Source organism: Molothrus aeneus, chromosome 2 (genome assembly GCF_037042795.1).
Source record: "Molothrus aeneus isolate 106 chromosome 2, BPBGC_Maene_1.0, whole genome shotgun sequence".
Taxonomy (NCBI): Eukaryota; Metazoa; Chordata; class Aves; order Passeriformes; family Icteridae; genus Molothrus; species Molothrus aeneus.
The window spans coordinates 85,447,236-85,462,061 of NC_089647.1; the positions used below are offsets into that span (position 1 = coordinate 85,447,236).

At 37.2% G+C, this 14,826-nt stretch overlaps 1 protein-coding gene across 3 annotated transcripts in view; it reads left to right on the forward strand.

Annotated features, from left to right (window-relative positions):
* The window catches only part of UBE3A (ubiquitin protein ligase E3A), a 52,945-nt gene that overhangs the window by 32,200 nt on the left and 5,919 nt on the right, over nt 1-14,826 (forward strand). For all 3 annotated transcript variants that reach the window (XM_066545201.1, XM_066545202.1, XM_066545203.1), the window contains 2 exons: nt 1,967-3,222; nt 11,365-11,509. In XM_066545201.1, the coding sequence (XP_066401298.1) occupies nt 1,967-3,222; nt 11,365-11,509 (1,401 nt within the window). The remainder of the gene's footprint in view (nt 1-1,966; nt 3,223-11,364; nt 11,510-14,826) is intronic.

Below are 14,826 nucleotides of genomic sequence, written 5' to 3' on the forward strand. Positions count from 1 at the left end.
AGTATTGACATTCCTTTGTAGCTGTATAGACAGAGGGCTTTTAATGCATTCTTAAAGCTCATCTGAGGCTCAGTTACCTTTGGAATTGGGTGATGTCTAAGGAATCTAGCACTCTGAATTTTTTTAAGGTCTGCTCCAACAGTTACTGGAAAATCTGCAGCAAAGTTTAGCAAAGCCGAGGAAAAGAATGTGTAGCTTGCTTTTATGCTTGACATAGGATTAAAAGTTCTTAATAAATTGAAAGAAATATGCTTCAGAAATAATTAAATTATTTTTCTGGAGTTCCTGAAATACTAAAACCTTTAAAAGAGTGAATGAGGAAATTCCTGTTGAAGTATGGAAATCTGAAATTTATGATATTGTTGAATTGTCAGTGTGTGCTGATAATTTTTATGCCATGAATAATGTCTATGGTCCAGAGTCAATGAACTTGAGACTCTGGTCCTCATTTTGAGGAGCCATGTCATGGAATATCATCTGTATCAGCAGGTAAATTTGTCTTAACACAAGAAAATTAAGACTTCTTTTAAGACAAGTTTTGCTTCCTGAGCATGCACTGCAGTGGATAAAAATAGATGTTGTGAAGTCCTTTCAAAATGTTTTCAGTAGAGCTGTTTTTTTAACAGGACAGATGTTTTGAGATTTGTCAGTGTCTTCAGATTAGAAGTCACTCTAAGCTTAAGACATAAGCCTAACCTTTCCTGTGTTACATGTGCTCTGAGAGTGGCTTGAAGTTCTGTGAAAGTCAGTAGGTTGTCTGTCTTTGCATCATCTAGTTTGTCTTTTTAATTTAATGACTTCTTGGAATGAGTATCAGTGTAGGTGATACAACACCTTTATTAAACCTTGTTATTAAAATGATACACTTCTTTCTGCAGAGGTAGGTAGTTCTAGCATGGTTGGTGAATACAATTTTGAGATGTTTTCTCTAGAGATGCTATTAAACTGATTCTGTTTTGGTTCTAAATTATGTGTCAGTTCAGAAGAATCTGCTTAAACTAGAATATTTTTTATGGTCTTATCATGTTTACAGTAATTCTGCTGTAAATCATCACCTGATGTGAAAGCATCTGTGGGTTCTGTTTGAGAACTAACATAGAAGGCTATAAATAATGTTTTCTTTCTTTTTTCTAAAGAGAAAGGAAGATTTCAAATAACAAATGGACTCTTCGAATGACTTATTTTGTATCAGGAGTTTGGGGAGAGGGAGAACAGACAGGTATTTGGAGCAGATGATGTGTGTAAACCATCTTGTTCCTCTGAATAACATGTTGATTAGTATACCCAAGTTGCTTATCTTAGTGAGGCCTAATGTAGAAAGATATAATCTACATGCCATGCTGTATGTGTAATTAGAAGGCAGCATAAATTTCAGAGCATATATTGAGGGGTTCGGGAGGGTTTTCAGGCATCAATTTAGTCTAAAAACAGTTGCAGAAAGCATTAAAAAGAGAAATAAGAAATCTTATATTCCCATTAACATACAACAAAACAAGTGATTGAGTCTTTTCTTCAGGGTCTGCTTTGAAAAAAAGAGGTTGATACAGTCTAGTTTGTTTAGTTTAATGACTTACACATTAACTATGCAGATTTACCAGAAGGCTGTATTGTTGCAGCCTTATTCATTAAGGCTTTTAAAGTTTAAACCTCTTACTGATTGCACTTGTTTAGACAATACAGTACTGTTAACTACCTAATGTAGTTAATTGGCTGCAAAACAGTTTCACTATTGTACACATTCTCTGATTGACATCCATGAATAAAATATTTTACTAAGTCAGTGAATGAAGTAATGATTTTTCATGCTAATGAAATTAGAAAGTATCTGTCTTGACTTTATTCAGCACTGACACTGTTTTTGCAGTTTTAGTGATGATATGACACACAGCTTTCTTAGGGCAAACCAGAAGTATATTATCTTTTTAATTTTTATATTAGTAAAACTAATATCTTTATCTTTTTATAGATGTGACCTTCCTAACAGAAGACAAGATATATGAAATTCTTGAACTATGTCGAGAAAAAGAGGATTATTCCCCTTTAATCCGTGTGATTGGGAGAGTGTTTTCTAGTGCTGAAGCACTGGTACAGAGTTTCCGAAAAACCAAGCAGCACACCAAGGAGGAGCTCAAGTCTCTTCAAGGAAAGGATGAAGACAAAGATGAAGATGAAAAGGAAAAAGCTGCCTGTTCGGCTGCTGCTATGGAAGAGGATTCTGGTGCATCATCATCTTCATCATCAAGAATAGGTGATAGCACACAGGGAGATAATAACCTCCAAAAACTAGGCCCAGATGAAGTGTCTGTAGATATTGAAGCAGTCAGACGGGTCTATGATAGGTTACTTTCTAATGAAAAAATAGAAACTGCCTTTTTAAATGCACTTGTGTACTTGTCACCTAATGTGGAATGTGACTTGACTTACCATAATGTGTACTCTCGGGATCCTAACTATCTGAATTTGTTTATTATCGTTATGGAGAATGGCAATCTTCATAGCCCAGAGTATCTGGAAATGGCTCTACCATTGTTTTGCAAAGCAATGAGCAAACTGCCCCTTGCGGCTCAAGCAAAACTGGTCAGATTGTGGTCTAAGTACAGAGCAGATCAAATTCGGAGAATGATGGAAACATTTCAGCAGCTTATTACTTACAAAGTCATAAGCAACGAGTTCAATAGTCGTAACCTAGTGAATGATGATGATGCTGTTGTTGCTGCTTCAAAGTGCTTGAAAATGGTTTACTATGCAAATGTAGTAGGAGGGGATGTGGATACAGATCATAACGAAGAGGAAGATGAAGAACCCATCCCAGAATCAAGTGAACTAACTCTTCAAGAGCTGTTGGGTGAGGAAAGAAGAAATAAAAAAGGTCCTCGAGTAGACCCACTGGAAACAGAACTTGGTGTTAAAACTATAGATTGCAGAAAACCACTTATCCCTTTTGAAGAATTTATTAATGAACCACTGAATGATGTTCTAGAAATGGACAAAGACTACACTTTCTTCAAAGTAGAAACAGAGAATAAATTCTCATTTATGACCTGTCCCTTCATATTGAATGCTGTTACCAAGAACCTGGGATTGTATTATGACAATAGGATCCGGATGTACAGTGAAAGACGCATAACTGTGCTCTACAGCTTGGTTCAGGGGCAGCAGCTCAACCCCTACCTGCGGCTGAAAGTGCGGCGTGATCACATCATCGATGACGCGCTCGTCCGGGTAAGTCAGCAGCAACGAGGGTTTCTTGGCTCTGACTCGTGCAAACTACATGGGCTTGGAGTCACTGAAAAGGACTCTGTGTGAGTGCACATATACTAGATTTCCTCCAGAAGAATCTCAGATAGCTTTATTGTTTGAATTCTAAGCATGATGTTGAAGATTTCTATGTTCAGCAGAACTACTTCTGCAGATTTAGGTGTCATAAAGTATCAAATAGCTCTTATTCCCTATTATTAGATCCTGCACAGATCTTGATGGTGAGAGAGTTACCAACTTCAGTTTCTTTGTCCTTTGCACTGTCCTGGATCTTCTTCTGATGGTAGGGATTTTCAGATGGAAGTTAGAATGAAAACATTTTAGTTGTGTACTCTTCTTGCGGGCTTAAAAATTTCTAGAAATTAAGCATTATTTTAATTTGGTGCAAATACTGATACAACTGACAGAGGCAGACAGACCTCTTAATACCAAAGAAGTGTGAGAGCAGCCTATTTCTGAATCTGCTGACTTGTTTAATTAAAACTTAATGCCATTTGTATATGCATTTTTGGAAGAGGGGAATCATACAGGATACATACTTTACAGTGAATAGGTCTGTATAGAAGCCTTAATATGTTCTTTATTTTAGGACACTTTTTTTTTTGTTAAAGCTGGTACTTTTCAAAAACTCATTTTCCTGTGTTCTTATAATAAAGCACAAGGTTTGCAATTTTTTAAATTTACTGATGGCTTTAAAAGTTGTTATTGAAGGCCTAGAGAAGTGTTTAGAGAGGGTTTGGGGAAATTACCTCATTTTGCCTCTCAACCCAGCTGTTACTTGCACTTAAATTGGATGAGTGTAACTGCCAGTGAAAGTCAATTGTGAAAACCCTAAATGACCTCCTACCTTGATTTTTCTGTATGCCTAGGAATTTCCAGCTGAGTTAGCTGCTTCGTGGGAATTGCTGATATTATGATTTGTCAGGGAAAACATTTGTCTTCAGAACCAAAAGAAAAAATGAAATTGCAGTGCAGAAGTGGCTTCTGCCTGTAAACTCAACTTTATATTAGGCAAATAAATACAAAAATACTGTGTACCAGTTGTTTTTATTTAAGAATAGTCTTTGTAATTTCACTGCCTATCAGACTTACAGTTGTGTCCAGTTACATTTCGTCATATTACTGTAATGGAGTTTATTCCTTGAATGTTCAGCTTTGGGCACATAAATACTGGAAAAAAGGGAGGGATAATTCTTTCTCTTTAGGAAATGAAGAGGTAAAACAGCATAAAAGCTAGTTTTAGGATGTTCTTTTAAATGTCAATTTCAGCAGAGCAAAAGCAAGCCTTCCTCTTTATCCAGTAGTAAGAAGGAAAATTCACAAATACGAGAAAAGGCATTCTTTTACATAGTGCTAGAAGTAGAAGTTGAAATCTTTGAGGACAAAAAAAAAATGTTTAGGTTAAAAAGCTTGTGGGCAACATCAAATTACAGCGGGGCCACATTCTTGGCCTCTAGGAAGTTTAGGAAATTTAAATTCGATTAAGTTCAAACATACTAATCTAAAGTATGATGCACTTGAAGCAGCCCTTGCTCAGCCTAGCAGCCTGAGTTACATGCCTGGGCAGTTGCCATGGATTCTCCTATGGCTGTTAATTTAAACTGTCAGAGCATGCTAAATCATGGTGACCTGACTGTAAGAGCCACAAAGAAAGTAAGGATTTTAAACTGTTTATTTGGGGACAGAAAATAAAGTGAAAAGATAAAATTGTTCTAAATTTAGGTAGTCTGAACTAAACTATAGTGGTAGCCAAAAAGGCCAAGTGCAGGCCAGGCATTTCTCAGAAGTGGAAAATGGGTTATATTCAGTAAAATGGAGATGAACACAGAGGTGCCATCCAAAGTGGAGGAAGGGAGTATGTGCTGTTTCAAAGAGATGTTACAAGGTAGCTGTTGAGGGATGATGTGGAAGTAGGGAAAATTTTATTGTATTGTATGGAGTGGGTACAGAATCCACCTTTTAACTAGTGATATGTTTTAACTGATGATACAAAGTATCATTGCTCAGTGAAGGTATTTTAAATATTCCCCCAGAAGTGTTAGTGAATGGAATGCTCTAATGTCGCTGTTTGCCACAGTGTGCCTATTCTCTTTCATTTGTTTCTTCTCATTTTAATATCAGAAAACATGCAGTAGAAATACATTTTGGAAAGCTCGGAGTCTCTTCAAAGAAAATGTGAAGTCCTCTTAAGGGTAAAAACAATGATGGAGAGAACATAAAAAGTGAATGAAGAAGTTGAATGAGAAATACTGGTTTTTACAACTGGTAGCCCCTAGTTTTATTATCAGGAATCAGGCTTAACATAAGCAAAATGGCATTTTGTTTTCCCCGCTGTGTATCTCAAGAGGGTGGGTGTCTTTGCCCAGGACCTGTAACTCTTCATGAAAGAAAGATCCATCAAAAGCTAATGGACATTATGGGCATTTTGGTGTGAGCCACACAAACACCTCAGGAAATCTCTAAGCTGCAATTGTGCTGGTAGCTGGGAAGTTATTCCAGGGGAGATACTGCTCTACACTGTTGTCTTTTGTCAGAAAGTGCCAATCTGTTCAAGAATTGCATGCTGTTGTTACTGGCAGTCTTTGCAATTGGTTCAGAAGTGATTTTAGTAATTTTCACAGTTACTTCCTAATTGGTCTGAAATAGCTCTGGAGGAGGCTCTTCAGTCTTATGTCCTAAGCCTTAAAACAGTTTGCTCTGTCTCTGATGGGAATCGAAGATGGGTACTATAAGCTTCTGTAGCAGTACTGACAGCATCAAATCTAAGTGAAAGCTGCACTGAATACTTTGCATCAGGGATGGCTGCTGGTTTGGGTGTACAGTATTGAACTTAGGAAGAGTCTCACTGAAAAATTCCAGAAAGATCTTTCAAAGATAATAATATTCATTAGTGAATGTTCTTATATCTGTTCAGTGACAAAATGTTTCTGAACATGCTTAACATACAGGTAATTAATTACGAGTACCAACATATTTACCCTCAAATTTCATATTTTTTGAACTTCAAAGGTTTGAATATTTACAGACTTTTTTTAATTGTAACTATTATTTATGTCGCTAGACCTGTGTCTTGACAGAAAAGTCAGTGAAGACTTTTTTGAGTATCTATAGAATAACTGATAACTTCCTGATAAAAGCATTTCAAAGAATATTGATGGAAATGAGGTTGAGATAGTTTTAATCATATTTTCCTTTTTGATGTTGAATATTTTTCAAACAAATACTTTGATCAGCCTTTGCAATTTCTTGCAAACACACTAAATACTGTCTTTCTGCTGATCAGTTGAGCTGATAAAGTCATTACCAAGCTGTTTTTCTCCTATCAATACTTAATATTTTAGCTTTTATAATTCAGTATATTCTCACTTCTTGGATTTCAGTAAGGCAAATATGAACACTAGTAAGTGATTTTTTTTTGTTACTGGTAACAGCATAGGACTTTTTTCCTTCTACTAAGAATTTGAAGCAATACTTTTTAAATACCTTGAAGGCATTATCTTGTTTAAAGTTGCTTATTGAGAGAATCTTAGTTCCCTAAAACACATACATCTAAGGAAAAATTTTATTTACAAATTTCTTGTTCAATTTCTTTGCATATATGAAACTTGCCTCAGAAACTTGTTTTTTCTTTTTTATTGGAAATGATTTAATGAAACCTCTTTCTTTGTAGTATATACTTATTGTATACTTACTTGTATGTATGTTAGTCTGAAAAGTCACCTGGGGACAGGGGTGGAATTTTAGAATTTGTAACACTTCAGTCCCCACTTTTTTTAAGGAAGTTTGGTATTTGGGACTTGGTAGCTCAGTTTGCACTTCCTGAAGGTAGTTAGCATGCTTTTTACTGTCTAGCAGATTTAATAGGTAAGCTGCACTGCTGAGTCACCTTGTGTGAGTGTGGTAGTCATGAAAGAAAATACCTCCATAAATCCTCTCTTCTGCCTTTTCATTCCCCAAGAACTATTATTTCTTTCATCCCCTTCTTCAGAGTTTACTCTTCCCCCACCCCCATAGCCCAGGTTAAATGTGGCATTCTTCTCAGGTAGCAGTAATTTAAAGGCTGTGAGTTATGACACACAACTTGTGCAAGTGAAAACGTGATGGATTCCTTCAGCAGAATCAGGCTTGTACTTGGCTTGCAAATTAGAAACTCACTTTGACAAATTGCACATGGAATGCAGACAGCTAGTGGGCAGCAACCCTCTCCTGCTTGAAAATATCTCTGCTGAGTGTTTTGATGACCAAAACTCTTCTGTGACACCTGAACCCAGTAGGTAGATTCTCTCCTGTCTTAGCAGCAAAGTACTTCAGGAGATTTGACATTGTTTGAGACCACGTTGAAGTTTGCGTGTTCAGGTGAAAATGTCAGCCCTGGTATGCACTGGTTGGGTGCAGAGCATGTGACTGTTGATGTGTGCAGGCTCCAAATGCATGAATTGTAAAAAAAAAAAACAGCTGGAGCAAAGGCTGCTTTGTCACTGTAACTATTACTTTCCATGCCAGTTTTTAGAAAAGTGTGTTGACCGACTTATGTCATGATGTGTCACTGGTACTTTCAAGCTTAAATTTGCTTTGTTTTGTCATTTTTCTGTCTAGTGTGGCAAGCATTCCTGTTTCTAACTTAAAGAGAACCTTTATGTTACGATAGAACTTAAGGTGGTTTGTGATCATTTTTAACTGAATAGAAATTAGTTCAGTTGCTATCAGTTTTAAGCAGGTTGCCAAATGCTGGTGTTACATTAAGCTTTTAAATGTTGTCATATTTCTGTCATTCACTGAACATTCCTGTCTTTCAGGAAGGCAGTGTTATTCTGTAAACAAAGTAAAATCAACCAATGTCTTAAGTTGTGGAACATTGGTGTGTTTCAGCAAACAAAATAGAGATACTCTTTATGACATCATCTCTCAGCTTTCAACTTTTCAGTTCATACATTCTTCTGCTGCTTTAGACATTTTTAGGAATTTTAGGAAGTCCCTGGAAAACGTAATGATTATTTCAATGACATGGCCAGTGAAACCATCATGACAGAAAACAACTTCTAAAACTTCAGTAATTCACACAGATGGATTGTGTTTCCCTAGCAGCATCTATGTTGACAAGTTTGAGATAACTGTGAAAGAAAGGCCCCAAAAAACCTAAGAACCAGAGAGCAATAACTGAAGTTCATACTTTCCTGCTATAGAAACACTGCAGTGTTCTGCTTAAATTCAGTGCCTCCTTACAGTTGTGTTTGCTGCTGTTGCCCACTGCATTCAGTTTTTATTGTGAAGCATCAGTGTTGACACAGATACTCAAAGGAGCAGCTAAACCTAAAACTTTGAGTTGAGCAGCTTAGCAGCATTCTCCTGCTTACAGAATCTACTTCAAGGAGCATCAGGCTTTGCTCAAAATACTGGATTTTTGATAATCCTTTATCTGACTCCCTTGCAGACATCCAGTGCACTGTTCTAATCTGCCTAGCCAGCATTGCTCAACTAAGACTGTTTGCTTCCTCTTTTTATAGGCTGTTTTTGTCAGCCAAAAAATAACTTTGAAATTTCTTTAACTGCTCTATATGTATAAATATGAACTTATATAAATATGAACCTTCCTTAGTGCATTTCCATTACACCATAGAGCCTTCACACTATAACATAGTTTTGCTGTCCCAGAAGAAATGCAGAGACAGCATATGCTTTCTCAGAACTCATGAAAATTCATAAATCATGCAATATATTAAATTACTCGTGGTAAAGACTACAAAGCCAACAAAGTCATGACTGGGGAGGAAAAAACCACAGCTTTATTGCTGTTGGTTGTAAGTGGAAGGGATCTAAATAAGAGAATTTCTGTCTGTCCAGCTTGAACATTTAACCTGTATTTACAGTTTTAAAATAAATGCTAGTTCTCTGTTTTTCAAAAGTTGCAAGTTTTACTTGGAACATGGATTAAGCTCCATTGCTGTCTTAGGAAAAGAATTTTTTGTACAAATGGCTTAGGTGGTACATTTTCTGAAAATGTTGTAGTTTGCTCATTGAAATACAGATTAATCTCACTTGCTGTCATTATTGGGGTCTTCATAGCTTGCCTTTGTGGTTTATTAACTGAGATTTATATGCTCTGAAGTTACACTCCCTCTCTTTCCAAATTTAGTTGTCAGTACCAGGTAGTGGAATTTTTTCTCCACATACTCCTTTTGCATGGGGTGTTTCAAAGTCTTCAAGCCCATTATGATAACCCCCCTCACTCTGTAGCATCCTGCCTTGCTGTGCTGCTTGGATCATGTCTGGCTGACTTGGCAGTTAGCAGGAGAAAGTGTGTCTTGCTGGTGGTGTGATTTTGTGAGTCCATAGTGTCATTGCTGCTGCCTTTACCTTCTCTGTTCCGTTCCTTTTTTACTTTACACTTCTGTAGTAAGATTCTGGGCTGTAATGAGCATTGACATGTGTGGATAAGGTAGGGGAGTGAAATAAAAAGTAAGGTTTAGCATGTTAAGGGCACCTGCTGATAAGTACAATTTGCAGTAGCCCCCATCGGAGGCAAATCTCACAAGTAATATGGTTTTGGTAGAGGAGTATACAGGTCCATCTGTGCCTTAATTTACTGCTGTTGAGTTTTCTTTACCACATAGGTATGTTTAGGCTAATTGTGCTGCATATGTGTAACCAGTGTGGTTATGCTTTTAAGTAGCATATTTCTTACCAGCTGCAAAATATCCTTGCTTAACTTCTGATTTATAGAGAGGATACATTTTTGATGTAAGCAAGTGAAGGACCTGGCAATGTGCACTCACAGCATAGAAGTCCAACCATACCCTGGGCTGCATCAAAAGCAGCATGGCCAGCAGGTCAAGGGACATGACTGTTCCCTTCTACTCTACCCTTGTGAGACTCCCCCTGGAGTGCTGCATCCAGCTCTGGGTCCCCAGCATAAGGATGTGGACCTGTTGGGTTGAGTCCAGAAGAGGGATGCAAAAATGATCAGAGGGCTGGAGCACCTCTCCTGTAAAGATAGGCTGGGAGAGTTGGGGTTGCTCAGCCAAAGAGAAGGCTCCTGGGAGACCATATAGAAACTTCCAGCACCTAAAGGGGGCTGCTGAGAACTGGAGAGGAAGTTTTACAAAGGCATGTAACAATGGAACAATGGCAAATGACCTCATATGATAGAGGAGAGGTTTAGACTAGATATTCAGAATAAATTCTTTGCTGTGAAGGTGGAGAGGCACTGCAGCAGGTTGCCCAGGAAAGCTGGCAATGTCCCATCCCTGGAACTATTTATGGCCATGCTAGATGGGGCTTTGAGCAAGCTGGTTTACTGGAATGTGTCCCAGCCCATGGCAGAAGGGTTGGAACTAATGATCTTTCCAGGTCCCTTCCAACCCAAACTATTTTGTGATTCTGTGGCCTCTAATGGCCTTTATATAGACTTGAAACCCTTGTAAAATGTCAGACTTTCGATTTGGTCTTAACTGAATTTTCACTTTCACAGCAGCAGTGCAGTAGATCTGTTTAAAGGCACTGAAGAAATAAGAGCAAGAGAGTTCTGAGAGTTCATTAGGCTCAAGAAGAGGGAGTTGATTTGACTGTAATACTAGTGTCTTTTTTGTTCTTAGTTTTTTTTCCCCAGCTCTTTGTTTGAGAGATGCAAGTACTCATCAAAGGCTTGTTTTCTGTCTCCCCCTCTGAAAACATATCTGTGTAATCCCTTCACAAAGCCATTTATTGTCAAACATGTAGATCATATTGCAGAATTTTCATTGTCAGATGAATTTAATTATCCCAGTAATACATCTTGTTTTCTTCCTTTTTCTGTGAATTGTGTGCAACACAATGATAACTTGTTTTAAATAACTGCTTAAAAGAATAGAAATAGAGAATGCTAACAGCCAGTGAGCTTTAATGGGCTGACAGATCAGTTCTGTGGTAAGTTTCTTGCTGTTTATCCCTAGATTGTAAAACATGTTTAGGGTGGTTTAGGGTTACTATTGATTTCTCTTATTTTACTGTTGTGATGTGTGGTCACTTTCTTCTTAAATTTGGCGAGTACTTTTGGTTTCGTTATTTGTTACTAAACTATTCTAGTAAACAGATTTACTAATTAAATTTTTCTGTCTCTTCACTCTATAGCTAGAGATGATTGCCATGGAAAATCCTGCAGACTTGAAGAAGCAATTGTATGTTGAATTTGAAGGAGAGCAAGGGGTAGATGAAGGAGGTGTTTCCAAAGAATTTTTTCAACTGGTTGTGGAAGAAATCTTCAATCCAGATATCGGTATGTGTTCTAATAATTTTCTGGTGTAACAGATTTTTCTCACAAAAGGTCGGCCTGGATGATCTTCCAAACTGGATTGTTCTATGTTGATGCTTTTTATATCCACTGCTGCTTCTCTCTGAAGCTCTCCAGGTTCATTGATGGTCAGCAGAGTATTTGCCAGACATTGAGGCTCACTGTGTTGGCAGCAGTCATCCTCCTAAACGAGGAATGATGGAAGGAGTAACTGTGTATAGTTAATGGGAACCATAATGACTTGTTTGGATACAAATCAGTAGTACAGGGTTTCTTTGCTGGGTTCCTTTGTTTGTTCTCTCACATTTCTCCTCACTTTGCTTTGTAATTAGCTTCTAGAATTAGTAATCAAACCAAAGAGGAAGCGCTTCTGCAGTAAAGCAAGAGTCAGACTGTGGGAGTTTTTGAGTTACTTCCTTCACTTCCTCCAGCTTAATAAATCTGATAGTCTCAGTTCTGCAGATCCAAAGTGTCAAGCAGTGTCAAATTCTATTGTAGTTAAAGAACCAAGAGAAATTTTATATATTACAGCCGAAATTTTACATTTGTGTTTCGGCAGTCATACTTCCATTATATTATTTTTTCCCTTGCTCCCTGCACCAATCATTTATGCAAGGACATGCTTCTTTTAGTGTGTGACTTGTCTGCTACTCTGAAAAGACAAAAATGTTATAAAATTATAAGAATACTTCATGTTAAAATAGAAATGAGACCTGCCAGGTTCCTATACTAATTCTGCATTTTATGTGAAATGTGGTGTTACATTGTATTTCCTGTAATGGGTTTCATTGAAGAAGCCTAACAGCTCACGACTATTAACGTGGTTTCACTGGACTATTTTAAAAGATAAAGCTGCTGTTCTTGGTTTTGTAGCTTAGAAAATTGATGAAAATACACAGAAATCTATTTTGACTGGGTTAGAAAGGAGGTATCAGTATCAAGTACCCAGAATTAGTAGCAAAAATCTGAACCTTGGCACTTGCTCTTCACCATATGCAAGCCAGTTCTTATAACAAGTGGTGCAGAATCATAGACAAGTCTTACTCACTCTGAAAAATGCTATTAACTTAGAGAGATTTGTAACCTGAATTAGTTTACTTTGAAGTATGGCAAAATAAAGAACTTTTAGTACTTTGATTGATGAAATTTTATTTTCAACGCAAAATAAATACATTTTCAACTTGAGTTTATCTAAACAGAAGTTGTGTGGGTGTATTGAAATACTCTTTATTTAGTAGTGCTAAAGTTTGCTTAAGCTAAGATCCAAGCAGTGTGTATATACTCCTTGCATTTAAAGGTAGGTAATATATTAGAAATGTATGCATGTGTTAAGTTTCACTTCTGTATTAAAAATGTAAAAAAGTATGCACATATTTTGTATTCATAGTAATTCTAGGGGAGGAAAAGCTTTTTAGTGGCTTTAGGCATAAATGTGTAAAAGCAGAAAATGTAGCTTGCATTCACTGTGTGTGTATATATATATGTATACATATGCATTGCAGTATAGCAGTTCATGTATGCACCAGATATACCATGAGTGACTTGTTGATTTATAAATGCTTTCTTTACCTGAGAAAACAGAGGAGATCCTTTAAGTGGAATTTAAAATGTCTGTCTTCAATAGGTATATTTGGAGAGATGTATATTGTTATTATAGTTTCTTTGACTTTTTAGTATTTTGATATTAAACTACCTTAAAATTTTACTCAAAGGAGGTAATAACTCAGAAGAATACTGGTAAAGATATTCCATGGTAAAGGAATAAGTGATAACTTCCTATAACTTCAAGGGCAATTGTTTTCGCTTTCTTGCAGATTCCAGTTTCTTCTGGTGTTTCATTATGATTTTACTGTACTGTAGTGTTAATTTTGGTAAGGGAGTAAAATACTGTATTGCACCTTAAAGTGTTTCCAGATCTGAGTAAATTGTTGATGGTTCATTATTAGACATTTGCTGGAGTTGTTGGTTTTGACAGTTTAACTTTTCCATCATATTCCAAAAAGTTCAACTCATTGCTTTATGTACCAGTAATCCAGAAGTTACTTCAGTTGGTTCAGAAAATGGCATACAGGATTCTATATAATGTTTGGCCTATATATGCCTGAGTTGCTCATCCATTTCTGATTTCCAGTTGCCTTATCTAATGGGTCAGTCTGCTATTTGTGTGCTCCCCTAATGGCTGACCCAGGCCATATCACTTATTGAGATACATAATCCATTCTGGGGAATACCCAGAGTCTGAATGAGCTTGCAGCTTATTGCTTTACATGGAATGAGGAAAGAGTCTTTATCTCTTGGCTGAAGATAATTTCAGTCTTCAGTGTAATTTTGTGTTCATGTGGCTTTGTAATCAGTTTGTACATCTGCATAGGTTGTAAACAAGAGTATCTTTTAAGAGCTGACAAGATAAATCCTTGTGGCAAATGTAGTTGATATTCTTCACATGGATCTGACATGGTGTGTTAAGAGTAAGGAGCCTGGGGCAGTTTTTCTTAGGCTCTGCTGGAAAACTGTGACAGCTGTACAAGCAACAGGTTATTGGGACTGTGCCTGTCCAGGGTGGTTTCTCTCTCACCTTAAGTCTATGGGGCTTGCATTTATTTTGTTTCAGTATCTAGCCAGATAAGCTATGGATGGATTTTATTGTGGGTGTTATTTATATATAAACAATATTTATATAAATAATTTATAGCCTGTGCACTCCAGTTTCATAAACAAGAGCTATCTTGTGTCTTGCTACAGCCAAAAGGGTAAGACACTCTGCCTGTCTCTTGTCTTCACATTTTTTCCCTGCAGCTTTTGGCATGTGCCAGTTCAACTGTTTGTTGAAGTCTTCAGTGCTCAGCTCATGAGCTGGGCAGGAAATTGGTCTCCTGAAATAGTGAAGTGAATGAGAGAAGCAAAACCACTCTCTTTAGACAGTCACAAGCTGTTAAATTTGCAGACCTTCTTTGAGGCCAAGGTCCATTTTCCTCTCAAGTTGTGTTTAATAGCTGCAGTAACAATGGTCCTTGAAACAAGCAAACAAATCTCTTGGGCATCTAACTCTAAAATCATAGGTGATGGTCAATCCCTGCTCCATCATCCTAGCTTCTAATTAAGTAGTAGGACTGCATCTAGTCCTGTTCCTTTGCTGGAACTGGCCTTTGAGGAAAGGTTGTCACTTCTTAGTAATTAGAGTCCTTTGGGATTGTTTCATCCACATGTCTTTAACTGTGTTCTTTTCTTGTACTGCTGTACTAATCAAAGTCACAGTCACTGTTATCAGTGTGCTGCTGGTTCCTCGCTAGAGGAGGGGATGA